The sequence below is a fragment of the Antechinus flavipes genome, chromosome 6 (genome assembly GCF_016432865.1).
Source record: "Antechinus flavipes isolate AdamAnt ecotype Samford, QLD, Australia chromosome 6, AdamAnt_v2, whole genome shotgun sequence".
NCBI lineage: Eukaryota > Metazoa > Chordata > Mammalia > Dasyuromorphia > Dasyuridae > Antechinus > Antechinus flavipes.
This window is the reverse complement of record NC_067403.1, coordinates 258,521,955-258,538,377: the sequence shown is the minus strand read 5'-3', so window position 1 is coordinate 258,538,377 and position 16,423 is coordinate 258,521,955. Positions and strand designations below refer to the sequence as shown.

At 64.7% G+C, this 16,423-nt stretch overlaps 1 protein-coding gene across 2 annotated transcripts; it reads right to left on the bottom strand.

Moving 5' to 3' along the window:
• Window positions 1-1,307: 1,307 nt before the first annotated feature.
• Window positions 1,308-16,393, bottom strand: IGHMBP2 (immunoglobulin mu DNA binding protein 2). Of its 2 annotated transcripts, XM_051964861.1 has the most exons (15): window positions 16,305-16,393; window positions 14,447-14,616; window positions 13,999-14,191; window positions 12,826-12,923; window positions 12,380-12,543; window positions 11,625-11,819; window positions 10,452-10,599; window positions 10,033-10,207; window positions 9,305-9,487; window positions 8,643-8,761; window positions 7,318-7,412; window positions 6,963-7,086; window positions 5,104-5,976; window positions 3,717-3,889; window positions 1,308-1,837 (listed from the first exon to the last, which is right to left on the bottom strand). In XM_051964861.1, exons 1-15 carry the CDS (start codon window positions 16,382-16,384, stop codon window positions 1,640-1,642), a joined length of 2,988 nt encoding a protein of 995 aa, XP_051820821.1. In that variant the 5' UTR covers window positions 16,385-16,393; the 3' UTR covers window positions 1,308-1,639. The 2 variants fall into 2 exon arrangements, with proteins under 2 accessions (XP_051820821.1, XP_051820822.1); XM_051964862.1 differs by lacking the exons at window positions 14,447-14,616; window positions 16,305-16,393 and having other exon boundaries at window positions 13,972-14,070.
• Window positions 16,394-16,423: the final 30 nt, after the last annotated feature.

Genomic DNA, 16,423 nt, shown 5'->3' with positions numbered 1-16,423 from the left:
AGCTGCATTTGGGGCAAAACAAATGAGGGCATGATGAATAATCAGCACACATAGAACCTTGAAAAAATCATCTTCACGGGGACAGCTGGTCGGCCGTACGGATGAAAACGATGTGGCCGTTTCAGCGGACCCCAAGCTCCACCGGACTCGCAGCCAAAACTGCCAGTGTGACTTCTGGGCTCTGACCCGAGTCTGACAGCCACGACGTCCCAAGGTAACGAAGGCCGAGAGACGGGGGGACAGAGGCTGGGAACAAACAGTCCTCGCGGGAATTTCAGACAATTAAGCATCGCTACAAGGATGGAAACACAGGTTTGGCGCCTCCTCTGACAAAGCCCGAAGCCGGCGGCTGATGTCGGAGGGACCGAGTAGACGGGCACAAAGAGGGGCGGCCGGCGGAGCGGCCTGGCCCAGACGTTCTGGACGAGGGCGAAACACATCGACCTGGTGACTGTCCATCCCCTGGACGCCCCTACCCATGAGGCCCTTCCCTGCAACCAAAATGTCTTTGGCCGCCGAGGGCTGGAAGCCGCAGAGATGTCTACGCCTGATGACCCGTACGGGGAGCGTGAGCCCCGAGGCACAGTTAAAAGCAGAGCCGAGGAGAGCCAGACGGCCACAGAGAAACGGAAAGGGCATCGACACGCAGGCGCGTGCCGCGGAATTCCAGGCCCACGCTCGGCCTCCCGGACATGCAAGCGGGCGTCGGCGCGTGGCCGGCTCCTCCACACATGTCGCCCCTTCCCGTGCCGTTCCCGACCACTAGTCTCGGTTACAGCTTGTGTCTCTGGTCCGGCCCCGGCCCGTGGGAGCCACCGACGGCCCAGGCTCCTTCTAGGTTAGGGCTGGTGACCCCCAGAAGATGAGTCTTCCAGAGACCAGGCTGGGAGGGGCCTACATGGCACTCAATTATGTTAAACGTTATTCTAATAAACTGCGCAAAAGTCTTTTTAAAAGGTACAGACTAAATGGCAGCGAAACGGCGCCAGCCCTGCCAGGGAAGGTGCGTTCCTTGGGGGCATCAGGAGAGGGAAGGCCCCGGGCTCCAGAGCCCATCATGTCCCTGAAAGGAAGGGGATCTCCCAGAGGAGCCCGGAGCCACTTGGGCCACAGAGTTCAGTGCCCGCCCAGGGCTCCGCCCTCAGGATGGGCCTGAGATGGAGATGGACCCCAGGCCCACCTGGTGCCGGCAGCTCACTAACAACCCAAGAGAAGTCTCTAGAACCCAAAGCATTGGCTGGAATAGAGATGGGGGGTCCTGGACCCTTCACAGGCGCCCCCCCCCCAATCAAGCCAAATACGGGAAGTGTTTTAGAGATTTATTTATTTCGTTCCTTTCACTTGGGGCAGTTTCTCCTCCTTCAGCTCCCACCAAGCAGTGAGGATGATGCCCAGAAACCTGAAGGTGCCGAAGGCCGGCCGGCTGCTGTGGCGGACACGCAGAAACACGCGGACACGCAGAAACACGCTCACACACTCACACTCGCACGTGCATGTGTGCACACATCACTATCCCCAGTCCGGCTGCGCCTTGTCACCCCCCCTTCCCTGAGTGTCGGGGCCAGCACCCACTGCCCAGAAGCCGGGCCTGGGCCCCAGGTCCTTCTCTCCAAAGCAGGGGTGCTGGGGGCGCCGCGTCTCACTTGTCCTTGTCCTTCTTTTTGCTTTTCCTCTGGCTACTCAGCTCCACGAGCTTCTGGTCCAGCCTCCTCTGGAGATGGACCCTCTTCACAGGGTCCGGCCCCTTGGCCTTCGTCCCACTGCCCGCATACAGGACCCCTTCTCTGCTGATCCTCTGGCGCGCCTGTGCTCGGGCCTTCTCGCCACACCCGTGCACCTGGGGAGACACGGCCCTTTCTAGGCTGCGGGACTTTGACATCTGGCCCTGCCCATCCAGAACCTGACCATGCCCCGCGCCAAGCCCAATGAAGCCTGGCAGTGCCCAGTGCGGAGGAGGCAGGGGCTGGCGCTCTGCAGACACAGCTACGGATCAAGGCCGAGGCCACACCCCCTTCTACCTCCCAAAAGTCCACACTGCTTCCCCTCCACTGCCCGTCCACCAGCCGCTCTCCATCACCGCTGCCACCCACCTGCTCAGACCCCCGAATGCCCTGGGAAGAAGTCTCCCTGCCAGCTCCTCTCCCATCTTGCCCAAGTTCCCACACCGAGCGTCAAGATTCCCCTTTATCCTTAGGCGACTCTCCCACTCCCCTCGACATTTCCCAAACTTCTCCCTTGCCCCTGCCAAGCCCCCGAGGCCTCCTTGCTCTTTGCAGGAGCTCCCTCTCTGGCCCTCCTTCGTGGAGACCCCCGCCTTCCTCCTGCCTCTGCTCGACCAAGGCAAACTCAACCTGGTCCTAACCCCCCGCCCACCCAAGCTGGCCCCCTCTCTTAGCAGCCCCATTCCCCCCATCTCTGCCCTGGCTCGGACCACAATCCCTCAGGCTCTTGTCCTGAATCTTGATCCTGGTGTTGCCAAGTGAGCCTATGACCCTCCAGCCCTTGGCAAGTCTGAAACGGGCCTCCCCGAGGTTGCCGACAGTGCCTTCCCCGCTGGGGCCGCCGGCTGTGACCCTGCCTTCCTCCTCCTCCACCTTGGGAGCTTCGGACACTAACTGCTTGCCTTCATTAGATCCCTTGCCAGGGACGCAAGACTTAGCCCCTCACTCCTCCCTGTGCTTCGAACAGAGGATATTTCCCATCACACTTCAGGGTACCCACAGAAATTTTAAAAGCTGAGCCAGGAAGTCGACATGGGAAATGGACGGGACCTCCATTTCTGCCCAGGGGGCACATCTTCAACTCTGCCCAGGGGACACCACCTCCAACTCTGCCCAAGGGAGCACCACCTCCAACTCTGCCCAAGGGAGCACCACCTCTATCTCTGCCCAGAGGACACCACCTCCATCTCTGCCCAGGGGGCACCACCTCATCTCTGCCCAGGGGGCACCACCTCCATCTCTGCCCAGGGGGCACCACCTCCATCTCTGCCGGGAGGACACTATCTCCATCTCTGCCCAGGGGGCACCACCTCCATCTCTGCCGGGAGGACACTATCTCCATCTCTGCCCAGGGGGCACCACCTCCATCTCTGCCCAGAGGACACCACCTCCATCTCTGCCCAGGGGGCACCACCTCCATCTCTGCCGGGAGGACACTATCTCCATCTCTGCCCAGGGGGCACCACCTCCATCTCTGCCCAGGGGGCACCATCTCCATCTCTGCCGGGAGGACACTATCTCCATCTCTGCCCAGGGGGCACCACCTCCATCTCTGCCCAGGGGGCACCATCTCCATCTCTGCCCGGAGGACACCACCTCCATCTCTGCCCAGGGGGCACCACCTCCATCTCTGCCCAGGGGGCACCACCTCCATCTCTGCCGGGAGGACACTATCTCCATCTCTGCCCAGGGGGCACCACCTCCATCTCTGCCCAGGGGGCACCACCTCCATCTCTGCCGGGAAGACACTATCTCCATCTCTGCCCAGGGGGCACCACCTCCATCTCTGCCCAGAGGGCACAACCTCTATTTCTGCCCAGGGGGCACCACCTCCACCTCTGCCCGGGGGCTCCTTTCGAGGCCCAAGCACGGCGCCCAAGCAGAGCAGATCCCCCACATCTGACACGAGTCCCCTCCCCACGGACACCAGCCTCTAACAAATAGATGAAAACCTCCCCCAGGAAGTGACAGTCCCACGGACAAGGCGTCCCCTACCTCAGGGATGTGGTGGCGGAGGCAGAAGCGGTGGGCGCAGTGCGGGCACAGCTGGCCCAGGGTCACCACGCTGGCTTTGCACCCAGAGAACCCACAGGTGTTGTCGGCTTTGATGGTGGCGGAGATCAGGGCGTCAAAGTCTTCCTCAACTGCGCCGTCTCCTCCTGTGGGGCCTGTGGAAAACAGCAGATGGTCAGGTGGGGAAAGGGCCAGACAGCAGCCCCGGCCCCGCCTGGCTCAGGGCACAGCTCCTGCCAGGGGCCCCGGTGCCCAGGGACTGCCAGTGGCCCCCATGTGGTCAGACACGACACGCTCCCTGGTGGGTTTCACATTCTCGGGGGGACAAGTCCAGAAATGACAGAAACGCGCTTTAATGAGGAGCTGGGGGGTTCTCAGCTGTGTGGGGGCCAAAGGCCCATCCTGCCAAGGCTGCCCCGCAGCCCTCCTGTGGGCACGGGGGGTCCCGCTTCTGGCGGGCGCCATCAGGCCCCAGGCTTTGGGGAGGGTCCCACCTGTGCAGGCTCCAGGGCGGCCCCCACGGCATCAAGCTCAGCCGCACAAACGTCACAGCACCAGGGTACAGGTCACCGGCCATACCCATGATGCCCAATGAGAGATGCTCCAGCTGGGAGGATCGGGATGTGCCCCTGGGTGCTGCCGTCCCCACCCTCCCTGGCCCTCGGGCCCCTTGGCTGGGGGGAGGGGAGGGGGCTGCGGTTCCCTGGAGGGCAGGGAGGATCAGAGCACAGACCCTACCCCATGGGCACCAGCCCGAGGCTCCAGGGCAGGTCAATGACAAGTGTGCTCAGCAGCGCCTCCTCCTGGCCTCTGGGTGTCAACACATGCAAGCCATCCCAAGAAAAGGAGCTCAAACTGAGCCCCTCTGCCCACATCAGTGTTGGCATTCCCCTCCCCCCAGGACTGACGAAGGGACCCTGGGCGTGAGGACGTTATGACCTATGACCTATGATCCCAGGACCTCTCTTGGCTTCAGGGCAGGCCGGCGGAGGCAGTGGCGAGGGGCCCGGCCTCAGTTTCCTCATCAGGCTCTGGGCATTTCTGCGTTTATGTCCTCGAGGAGACCCAAGGAGCGGGAAGGCCAACACTGATGTGGAGACCCCAATTCCACCAAGCCCCCAGGTTCTTGTCCGGGGGAGGGGATCCCCTTCCTCATCTCAGGCCCCAAGGAGAAGCTCTACAGAGGGGTCCCCGTCTCCAGGCCCCTCCAGGCCCCTCCAGCTGAGCCGGGGGTAAAGGACGCCGCCTTCTGCCCCCCCCCAACCCCTCTCATGAGGAAGCCCCAAGGTCACTCCTGGCCGGCACCAGCGAAGCACATCCTGGGCAGGGGATGAGCTCCCCATCTCCTGCGGGGACTCTCAGGTCTCACCTTTCCTCCCCTTTCCCTTCTTCCTTCCCGACGCCTTCGGCGCCGCGGAGCCGGCAGGGTCTTGGCGTTCTCTGGGCCGCTGACCAGGCCCGGCTTGCCCCGTCTCTTCTCTTTGCCTGTGAGGGGCCTTCTGACTGCGACTGGCCCCGGGGCTGCCGGGGGGGTCCTGCTCCCCCGGGGAAAGGCCGGGCCGTCCTGGGCCCGGGCACTGGAGCGCCCGCCTCTCACTCTCCGTGCCTGCTGGAGGCGGCCCCGTGGCGGCGGGGGCAGCGGCGGGAGTCGGGGCGGGGACGGCGGGGACCCCCTTTTTGCGCACAGAGATGTACCTCTTCTTCCCTTCGCCGACGCTCTCGTGCTTCAGCCCGTGCTCCTCGGCCAGCTGGTGGACCAGCATCCTGTCGTGGGAATTCAGGGACGCGGGAAACTCGAGCAGGGTCTCGCTGCTCTCCAGAAAGTCCATGATCCTGGTTCTGAAGGAGTCCACGGCACCCTCGGGGGCCCCAGGCCGGCCCTCGCCATTGAGTCTGGGGCCCTCTGGCGCCTGGCCCGGGGTCCCGCTTCTGCCGGACTTGTGGCCTCCCTTGACCTTCCGGCCTTCCGGGCGAGGTCGGGGGCCGGGCCGGGCGGGGTCTCCAGGCCTCCTGCCCGCCTGGCCACTCTGGGGGCCTTCGTGGCAGTAGTTGTCAGGGACGATGTCGTCGAGGTACTCGAAGGCCGTGCGGACTTCGCCTCTCAGAGTGAAATAATCCACCAGCCTCTTCAAGAAGGCATCGCTGCCGATCGTCCGAGAGTCACAGACGACGGCCACGTGGCGCCGGGCACGAGTGACCGCCACGTTGATCCTCCGGTCCTCCGCCAGAAAACCGACCTCACCTGAAAGAATCAGAGTGGGGGGTGAGCGGCGGCCGGCACTGACGGGAGGAGCGCCAAAGGAAGATGTGACTCCAGGGAGTCTCCCTGTGCTTTCTGGGGTCAAGGTCAAGGTCTGCGTCTGGTGACCCCTCCTGCCCCCCGGAGCAAGGCACAACTTCCTCCCTTGGGCATCCCCCAGCCTCGGCCTGTCCCTCAGCTTCAGCCCAAGGAACTGGCCCATCCCCCTCTAGCAGGGACGAGGCCCCTCCTCAGCAGCCGTGGCTGCCATTCTGGCCAGGAGGAGGGGGAAGGGGAGGGGTCACTCCCCAAGCTTCGCCGCGTGAGAGCTCGTCCACAAGGGATGGTGGCCCTGAACTCTGGGGGTCCCGGAGGCTTGCTCGGGCATTCAGGACGAGTCACTTTAACTAGCTTAACTAGAACAAACTCCTGCCCTCCCCCCGGCCCTGGGGCAGGTAAGGGGAGCACTTCCTAACTCATCCAATCACAACGTCTGGTTCGACATCCCAGCACTGAACCACCAGGGGGCGCTCCCCTTCCCAAGTGGAGCTTCTGGGGCTCAGCCTTCAAGGCTGGAGCTGGGAAGGGTCAGCAGGCCCTCGTCCAGGGGGGTCCCTGTCAGCCCAGAACGGGGCCCAAATGCAGTGAGAGCCTGTCTGGGCGGGCCCCAAGGCAGCTTGTAGGGGAGGGGGACACATCAGTTTGTGAGGAGAGGGCTTCAGCCCTCGGCACTAACACAGCCTCTGCACTGTCTGCAAGGACTCACCAGCCCAGAAACATCCTCTGGGACTCAGGCCTGGGGTGGGGGCTGGGGAGCTACTGCAACTCTCCTCCGCGCCCCCCCCCCCCACCTTGTGCCCAGAGGATGGGCTGCAGGGCCTCCTGGGCCGGTACAAGACTGTTCCAAGCTCAGCTTTCCTCTCCTCTCAAACCCGTCCTGGGTGGGTCCAAGTGGTTCTGGTTCTCCCACTCCCAGAACTGCCTCCTACCTTTCCGGTTGGATCGCACAAAGGACAAGATGACCGCCTCCTTCTCTCTTCCCTGGAAGCCGTCGACCGACTTGATTTCAAGTTCCGGATACTTCGGGGAAAGCTGCTGCCTGAGCAGGTCCACCTGAGCACGGGAAGGGCCGAGTGGGTCACGGCGGCTCGCGGCCATGGCCGGGCCCCGGCCGCGTCTGGCGCCGACGCTCTCGGCGGGATTCCCACAGGAAAGCCGGGCTCCAGCCGAGACCTCCAGGGCAGTGTAGACGCGGGCCCACGCCATCTCCCCCCCTCCCCCCCCACTCCCGGCCCCTCACTCGCCCACGGAGGCAGATCGAGGAGGCCCCGGCACGCGTCTCACCTGCAGGTTGTAGGGCGTGATGACAGCCATGTCACCTACTCGGACGCCAGCGTCCACCAAAGCCTGGACGTGCAAACTAACAAGGCGGACCTCACCTGGTGACAAAACACAGGGAGCGTCGCCTGGGACATGACAGCAAGACCCCTGGACCTGAGGTCTCATGAAAATGTCCCCCAGGAGGCCGGACCACGCCTCCCCCCGGCTGGCGCCTTCTCCTGTCCTGGTGGCAGTCATGGAGACGAGGGCCGCCCCAGGGCCGCCGTCTGCCAGTTCTCACTCTCAGCCCCTTTCTCTGGCCATACGCGTTCTGGGTTTAAATGCAACATGGCACAGTTCAGTTTGGAACTGTTAAAAAATTCTTGACCAGAGCCTCGCGCTGCAAAGCATTCACCCAACGTTTTCCTTTTCTTACGCAGGGGCCCACTGAGGCAAGCGTGGCCAGGGTTGCTTCACTGAGCACGGGGGGGCTTCCCTCGTCAGACACTCAGTGGGCGGTGGGCGGGAGGACAAGGCCCCTGGCTCAGAACCCAGACTCCGGCCCAGCTCTGCCACAGACTAGGGCCGTGGCCTCGGAGAAAGGCCCGGAGACCCTGGCCCTGTGCTGCCCCACTGAGTGCAAAGGAAAGAAGCCAGTCTGTGAAGGACTCGGCGAGGAGACAATCCCAGAGGGCTCCTGCTGAACCTCCCGCCTCCAGGAGAGAACCAAGGGCCAAACCCAGGCAGGCCCCGCTAATGGTCGGGTCCTGTCCTTTTTTACGTAAGGGCTCCTGTATAACCTACGTCTGAGCGCTGATCATCTCAGGGAGGAGGGACAGACCCGGAGCTCGAAACTTTAAATAGAAATGGGACAAGAGGGAAAAGAAAGAAAGGGCAAGCCCAGCCCTAGGGCTGGGATCCCTGATCCGTGCTCCGAGGCCCAGCCCCGGGGGCTGGGATCCCTGATACTGAGGACCCCAAGAAGGGGGGACCAAAAATCTCAGGAGGAAAATCCTTAATTCAAAACCTTGAGCATAAGAGCTGACCGAGAGGGGCGCTCCTAAGCCCCAAAGGCCTCTAAGGGCCCCGAATGGCGATGAGCGGGCAAGGCCTTCAGAGGCACAGCCCGGGCTCTGCAGAGGTGGGGGGCTGCAGGGGCAGAACACGGGGGGCATCGCCAGGCCTTCCCAGGGCACTGGCCGGCTCTCCTGAGTTTGTTCACTTTTTCCCCCTTTGCTTTAAGGGGTGTTTGTGGGAGGCGGAGGGAGCGCAGAACCTGGGAGGGCACAGGACACAAAGACCCGTTTTTAAAGGGCATCTTTCCCAAACTGGCTCGGGGAGGCCCAGACCTGGGTTCCCCCTGGACTGTTCATCCTCATCCTCGAGCTCAAACAGGCCGCAGCCGGCAGTGTCGATTAGCAGCAGGGGGATGCTCGTCTCCTCGGTGGGCGCGACCCCCGGCAGATCCCTGCACGGCAGCAAGTTAATTAGGGTTAGCGCCCAGCAGAGCCACGACCAGGGCGCCCAACGCCATCTGTCAGGACCCCACAGCAGCGGGTCCTCAGCTTTAGAACAGGCCCTGACTGCTCGGCTGCTCCTTCCCTCATTTTTAAAACCACTTCCTACGTTTTTGTCTGGCTCAGGCTGAGCCCGGGGGCCTTGTCACCACAGCCCGCGTGGGCCACCTTGTCCTGACCCGCCCACGATGGGCACAAGGGCACAAGAACTAGAGGAGAGGCCCAGACTCCACCCCGCACCCTAGGCAGCCTCAGTTTCCCCACCTGTGCAGTGCCTGCACAGACGCGAGATCTTTCTCAAGGGGCTGTTTTGAGGAAAATTATACCTAAAACATGCTCGGAACCACAGAGCGCTGAACAAGCTCGCTGACCTGGGGCTGTTAGGCTTGAAGGGCTTTGGGCCGTCTAAAACCTCTGAAGTGCTCCCTGGGCCCGCGCCCCCGAGGGGACAGCCGTGCAGTCCCCGTCCCCGTCCCGTCCCCAGGCCCACTCACTTCAGAAGATGGCCGGCCACAGAGGAGTGGGCAGTGAGCTGTCCGTGGTACAGCTCGTCCGAGGCCCACTGCATGATGGCCCGGTGCATGCGGTACTGGACTGTTAGCATCCTCACCACCTTGTCCCCGTGCTTCGCGATCAGGCGCTCCATTAGGCTGAGGGCCAGACCCCCGCTGGCGGCCCTGCGTCCGAGAGGGAGCCGCGTGAGCTCGGCGCGGCACGCGAGGGACGTTCCCACACTAACCCCCGGCCTCGCCAACTCCAATGACTCTCCAAGCACTAAAGCACCTACTGTGTGCAAAACTGGCTGCGATGGGCCGGGGAAGGGGAGTCACAAAATCTGGGCAAAGAGCCCCCTCACCACAAAACTTATGATCTCAGGAGGAGACACAATCAGTGCCTTAAAGAGATGTGAGCAAAGCATTCTGGGCCACGTGAGGGAGAATGGGCACAGCCAAGGGGACACCCAGGACACCCCAGAATGTGTTCTGTGTTCCCTCTAGCTGCCCTCACTTCTTATGATATTTTTGGGGACCCCCAGCTTCCCGGACGTGCCCAGAGGGTGTGGCAGTCAGTTCTAAGATAAGCCTCCCCCCATTAATGGCCCTGCCAAAGCCCCTCCCCAACCCCCCCAGGCTCCCCGACTCTCACAGTCACTAGGTGCCAGGCACCCAAAGGACGCCCAGCCCAGGCCCCTCCCCCCAAGCCTCTGAGCAGGGGGTCTTACTGGTGGGACACGATGGTGGGGGGCAGCTGCTGGTGGTCTCCGGCCAGGACGCACTTCCTGGCCTTCAGCAGGGGGATCCAACAGCTGGCCTCCAGGGCCTGGGCGCACTCGTCGATCACCACCACGTCAAAGTAGTTGTCGGGGAGCAGCTTCAGGGGGCCGTCGGGGGAGGCACCTGGTTCAAAGGGGTCCCTCAGCCCGAGGACGCTCTGGAGGCCTCGGAGCCCAGCACAGCCCAGAGCACAGAGGGCGCCTTATCCCGGGCCGAGGACCCGGAAGGTCTGTCCGGGCCTCTGCAGAGGGGCCGTCCCCATCCCGAGGAGCCCCGCAGGCCAACATCTTCCTCCTGCCCCCCAGGCCGCAGCCTTCGCCCACCCCCCCACCCCCGCCCCCGCTCCCCAGGCCAAGGCGTCTCTTACCCGTGTTTGTGGCCAGGATGACGTCGGCCCAGGAGAGGCTCCCGAGCATGGCGGCTTCCTCCCTCTCCCTCAGCTCCTTCCTCAGCAGCTTCAGCTCGTTGCGGCCACAGCTCTTGTCCCTCTTGTCCAAGGTCTTCATGCCCTTCACCTGTTAAAGGAACACACAGATCTGCTCAGCTTCAAGGCCTCAAACTCGCAGGGCCACCCCCTCGGCAGGTACAGCTCGCCCCCCAGCCACCGGCTCCCCAAGGGCTCGCGGCCTCTTTCTCCATCACGCAGAGGATGAGGGGCCCACGTGTCTTTGACAGCGTCGGGAGGAAGCCCCCCCACACCCAGCCCCCGCCATGAGCGCAGGAATCACGGCAGACGCAGAGTCCTCTAAGGCTCATGACGACCTGGGAGCCTCAGCCAACCTTGGCCTTGGGGCTGCTGCTCCCCTCTGACCTCCATCTCCAGTCCCCAGGCATTTGCCTTGAGGAGGGGGCCAATTCCTGAACCACTCCCCCCACCCCGTCAGCCCACCCGGCATCTTTCCGGGCCCAGCTAAAATCCCAGCCAGGACTCTGACGCTGGCCCCCACAATTCCCTGCCACGTGTCCTGTCGAGAGCTCGTGGGCCCATCGTGAGAGTGAGGGCTCATGGGAATCCCGCCTCTCTGGCCCACGGGCCGGCTTCCCTCCAGAACCTCTTCATCTTGAGCCTTCCCAGACACTGGTGATTCTGGCGGACCGCTGGCACGGGGGCCCAGAGCCGCCCGGATAGAGATGGGGTGATCCAGCCTGGGCCAGTGTCCCCTGTGGCGACGGGAAGGGTGGGAGGGAACCCCCGGCTTCCCTGAGAAAATGTCAGTGCCCACCAGAAGCCCCTGCCCACAAGGACGGGCCCGGCGTCGGCCCTGAGATGGCTGGATGCCCGTGGAGGTAACGTGAGGCGGCGCAAGGGCAAAGACCTGGCTCCTGATTCTGCTTAGAAGCTCCCCTCCCCCCTTGCTTCGCCCACCTCCCAGGGCACAGTGAGGCGCGGGGCATCAGAGAAAGGCCCCTTGTCCCCCCCGACCCGTCTCCTGAGGCTCTAGAAGGAAATCCCTGCCGGCCCCGGGGCCCCCAACACCAGCACATCACACTTAGAAGTCTCTAGAAGCCTGGTCCGCTCCTTTCCCCCACCCCCACGGACCCGGTCAATGTCCTTGCGGATATCGGCCACGATCTGGGCCTGGTCGCTGCGGGCCAGGACGGCGTCGAGGCAGTGCTGCTGGATGGCGTCCAGGAGGCGCGCGGGGTGCCCGAGGCGGAGGACCTTCTGCTTCTGCGCCGCCAGCCTCTCCACCAGGTTGTCCACGGCGACGTTGGAAGGGGCGCAGCACAGGACCTGAAGCGGGAGCCAGCCCTCGTCAGGAGGGGCGCGGGGCCGTGGGGAGCAGGAGAGACCCCACGCGGGGACCCCGTCCCCCGAACTGTGACAAAGCTAGTCTCGGGCCCATGCAGGGAAGTACAAAACATCGGGGCCACCGCGAGCCCCCAAACGACTGAGACACAGGCCGCCCCACACACAGGCCGCCCCACGCCCAGGCCCCTGCGGCCTGAGGGAGTTTAACTGCGCTGGAAACGAGGGCCGGAGGGCGGAGCCATCACAGAACGGGGCCCTTCTGCCCGAGACTGGAGAGCAAAGGCAGCCGACCCAGAGGGCGCCAGCGGCACGGCCAGGGGGAGGAAGGCAAGGATTCCGGCGGGTGGGGGGAGGGGAGGGCAGCCCCGGGCACTTTCCGCAGCCACGTCTGAGCCACAGGTGTGAGCAGGTGCGGCCCCGCCCAGGAGCGGAGGGACGGAGACGTGACAGGAGCAGCTCCCCCGGGGAGACCGGGGCTGACCCAGGGCTGAGTCTGGGGGACAACAAGGCTCACGCTCTCCCTCCCCCCCATGGCGGCCCACCTTCAGACCCCGGCGCACAGCCTGCAGCACCACCTCCAGCACGGTCGTGGTCTTTCCGGTGCCGGGGGGGCCGTGGATGATGGCCAGCTCTTTCTGGGCCAGGGCAAAGGCTACGGCCTCTTTCTGCGACGCGTCCAGGTTGCTGTTGCAGAACGTCAGCGTTTCTAGGGGAAGAGCAGTCAGGCTTCGGTCCCATCAGCCCCCCTTGTCCACGGCACTGCCCCCGCTCCCCGCCCCCCCAACCTCCTCCCACAGCAACTCTGCCTTCTGCCGGTGCCCGTGGGCACAGTCTTCCTCCTCTGGGCACCTCCCCAAAGAACCCTGTCCTTGCCCCCGGGGCCGGGAAGGAGGAGGACCAAAGTGATCAAGGACAAGCCCGCGGCTCCTGCCGGGGTCTCTTTGTGGAGGGGGACCCGGGCCCAGGGAGGGGCACCGAGCGTCCTTACGTGGGGGGGCGGGGCTGCTCGGCTCAGAAGCGCAGAGGAGGACGTCCATGAGGGGCGCGGCCGGGCCCGGGCGGTGCTGGTTCAGGGCCAGGAGGGCTCTGCCAACAGAGCAGAGCAGAATTAGGAACATGGCGCAGGCCGGACCCTGGCCCAGCGGGAGGAGCCCCACGCCCCTCATCTCTGACCGCTCCGCGGCTCCCCCTTCTCGGGCCCGGGCTCCCGGCCCTCCCTGTATCCTTTCCCTTCCTTCCAGGAAGGACACGAGCCAGAACCACACTTTGACCCTTTCCAAACCAAACCTGGCAAAAGGTGCCATGGAAGCAGGAGGGATGGGCACAGGGACCCCGCTGCGTTGTCTCTCTAATACCTCCCCATCACTGCCCCCCGCCATGCCCATTTCCACTGTGCCAGCTGCCAGCCGCCCCCAAACTGTCCCAGAGAATCAGCCTCCCTGCTCTGCATCACCCGCACCTTACACCTCCTGGCACACAGCAGGTGCTCCATAAATGCTTGCCCGCGGTTCCCTGTAACCCTGCCCCCTCAGCACACTCAGGGCACTCTCTGCCCAGAGGGCACAAGTGCCACGTCATGGCCCTTCCCCCAGTCTCCTGACTGAACCTGCCCACAGGCCCAGACCCAGCTCCACCCTGACAGCCCGGGGCCCCCTCAGAGCGAGGGCAGCCTGGCACACCGCGGGCACCCGGCCAACGCTCACTCTCGGCCTCCTGGATGCTTCCATCGGGCATCCCAGAGTCCGGCCATTTTTCTCCACTCGGGCCTTCCCGACCCCTCCCTGGCGGCTCTGCGCCTCTCAGGATGTCCCCTCCCCCAGGATCCCCCCTCCCCCAGCCTCACTGGCCACCCTTCGCCCACCCCTCCCAAGAAGCCGGATCTCCTTCTAGAGCCACCGTGAGGGTCTCGGTGACCTCCTGGGCCCCCCCTTGGCCCTTCGGTGCCTCCCTCAGGCCCTCGGCAGCCCCGCCCCGGCAGAGGCACAGCAGGCACCTCACGCTGGCCTCTGGGTGAAGCGTCGGGGGCAGAATCTGACCCTCCCAGTTACCCCGACCTGGAATCAGTGACCGCGAGCTCCTGGGGGGGAGGGGAACACGGGGCCCCGCCTGAGCGGAGAGCCGGACTCCAACCCACCTCCTCGGGGGGCGCTCGCGGCCTTACTTTTTGAGTCGCTTGTAGGTGACGTCGTTGGCCAGCCGGAGCAGGCGGTAAAGGCCGCCGGGGTCCAAGGCCGGCGCCCCCTCCTGGGCTTCGTCCAAGGCCACGGTCACGGCCCGCTGCGTGATGCGCGTCAGGACGCCGGTGGCGAGCGGGGAGGACTCCGGAGCACTCTCGTAGAGCCCCACGATGTCACCTGCAAGCAGCGGCGCCGTCAGACGGGCCCTGGGGGGGGGAGCCGTGGGGGCGGAGCCAGCCGTGGAGGAAGCCCGGCATCCGCCGCCAGCCGCTCACTCCCCCCACAAGCTGGGAGTCCCGGCCTGGAGGACCCCAAGGGGAGGTCCTGAATAGTGGGCGTGTGGGGCAGGGGGCCAGTCACACGTCTCTCTCACTCTTGGGGGAGGGGGACACACCCGACCTCACCCACCCGCCCGAGCCCCCCAGCACCTACCGGGCCCGAAGCTGTTGGAGGGCAGGGCGGCCGCGGGGTCCCACGTCCGGGGCTCCAAGACGACGAGCAGGCGTCCATAGAGGCCCGTGCGCTGGCTCACCACCTGCAGCTTCAGCAGGCACACGCCGCGGCGCTGCAGCTCCTTGGGGGACACGCCCTCCTGCCAGGCCCTGGCACAGAGGGGATGCTCACCTGGGGGGGACTGGGGGGCTGGTGTGGACAAGCCCCCCCCCCAGGACCCCACCAGCAGCAGGGGGTCTCAAGGTCCCAACACTGAGCCTGGGCCAGGCCGGGGCTGGGTCTGCTTGGCCTTTCACTCACTCATTCAGCTTCAAGGGCGCGAGCTCGCCACAAGCCTAAGTCCTAGTGCTCAGACCCTCGCGCCTCGACCTCTGCCCTCACTAAGCAAGCCAACCAAGGTCAGGGGTCAAGGCAAAGCAAGGACCCGTCTACGCCTCTGGCTGCCAACCACCCATTGGCCCATCTTCACTGGTTGCAAGCTCCTGTCTATCTACACTGGCCGTGGGCCCCCTGCCTGCCCATCTATACCAGCTGCCAGTCTCCCAACTGTCTACGCTAATGGCCAGCCCCATCTGCCTGTTCACACCAGCCACTGGTCTCCTACCCATCTACGATGGCTGTCATTTACCCAGAATGCTGGCCCTGCCCATCTACACTGGCTGTCATTCACCCGGGCTGCTGGCCCTGCCTGTCTACACTGGCCGTCGTTTACCCGGGCTGCCGGCCCTGCCTGTCTACACTGGCTGTCATTTACCGGGGCTGCTGGCCCTGCCTGTCTACACTGGCTGTTATTTGCCCGGGCCGCCGGCCCTGCCTGTCTACACTGCCTGTCGTTTACCCGGGCTGCTGGCCCTGCCTGTCTACACTGGCCGTCATTCACCCGGGCTGCTGGCCCTGCCTGTCTACACTGGCTGTCATTTACCCAGAATGCTGGCCCTGCCCGTCTACACTGGCCGTCGTTTACCCGGGCTGCTGGCCCTGCCTGTCTACACTGGCTGTTATTTGTCCGGGCTGCTGGCCCTACCCGTCTACACTGGCCGTCATTCACCCGGGCCGCCGGCCCTGCCTGTCTACACTGGCCGTCATTCACCCGGGCCGCCGGCCCTGCCTGTCTACACTGGCCGTCATTCACCCGGGCCGCCGGCCCTGCCTGTCTACACTGGCCGTCATTCACCCGGGCCGCCGGCCCTGCCTGTCTACACTGGCCGTCATTCACCCGGGCCGCCGGCCCTGCCTGTCTACACTGGCCGTCATTCACCCGGGCCGCCGGCCCTGCCTGTCTACACTGGCCGTCATTCACCCGGGCCGCTGGCCCTGCCTGTCTACACTGGCTGTTATTTGCCCGGGCCGCCGGCCCTGCCTGTCCACACTGGCTGCCAATAGCAGCAGCGCAGAGGGCAGCCACAACCAGCCTGGGTAAAGCTCCTCCCACCCCCCCATTACTACCTCCGGGACAGCCTGAGGGGGCGGGTCGGTGCCCTAGGCCGGTGCAGAAACCCCTTAGGCGTCTAGCCCGTGCTCAGCCACCAGGAGGCGCCTTGGCGCACAGAGCGTCGGGCTTAGACTCGTCCCACGGAGTGAACCTGGACAAGTCACCTCACGCTTCCTGCCTCAGTTTCCCCCTGTCAAGGACAGCCCTCCCCCCACCCTACCCTGACCCGCCCAAGGCGCCAAAGCCCCTCCTGAAGCTGTTCAGGCGCGAGCGGCCCCTTCAGCCGGGAAGCTTCCCCCATTCCCCGGCCAGGGGAGACAGGGCTGAATGGGGGCCTGGGTCCTCCCGGAGCTTCGGTCTCCTCCTCTACCGAACCCCCCCGCAGAGGACCCCCGGGACCCCTACCTCTTCTCCTGCACCTCCGCCTCGCGCTCCTGCTCCAGCAGCTCCAGCTGGCGGGTCACAAAACTCTCCACAGACTCCATGACGCCGGCTCTGACCTCAGCGCCGGAAGTCCCGCCCTA

Bases quoted from the DNA above. Each gene is read 5' to 3' on its own strand.
- IGHMBP2 (XM_051964861.1), bottom strand. From the start codon at position 16,384: ATGGAGTCTGTGGAGAGTTTTGTGACCCGCCAGCTGGAGCTGCTGGAG. The intron at 10,208-10,451 runs GTAAGAGACGCC...CCTTTGAACCAG, and splicing joins CATCCTGGCCACAAACACGG to GTGCCTCCCCCGACGGCCCC. The intron at 8,762-9,304 runs GTGAGTGGGCCT...GCTGCCGTGCAG, and splicing joins GTGGCCGGCCATCTTCTGAA to GGATCTGCCGGGGGTCGCGC.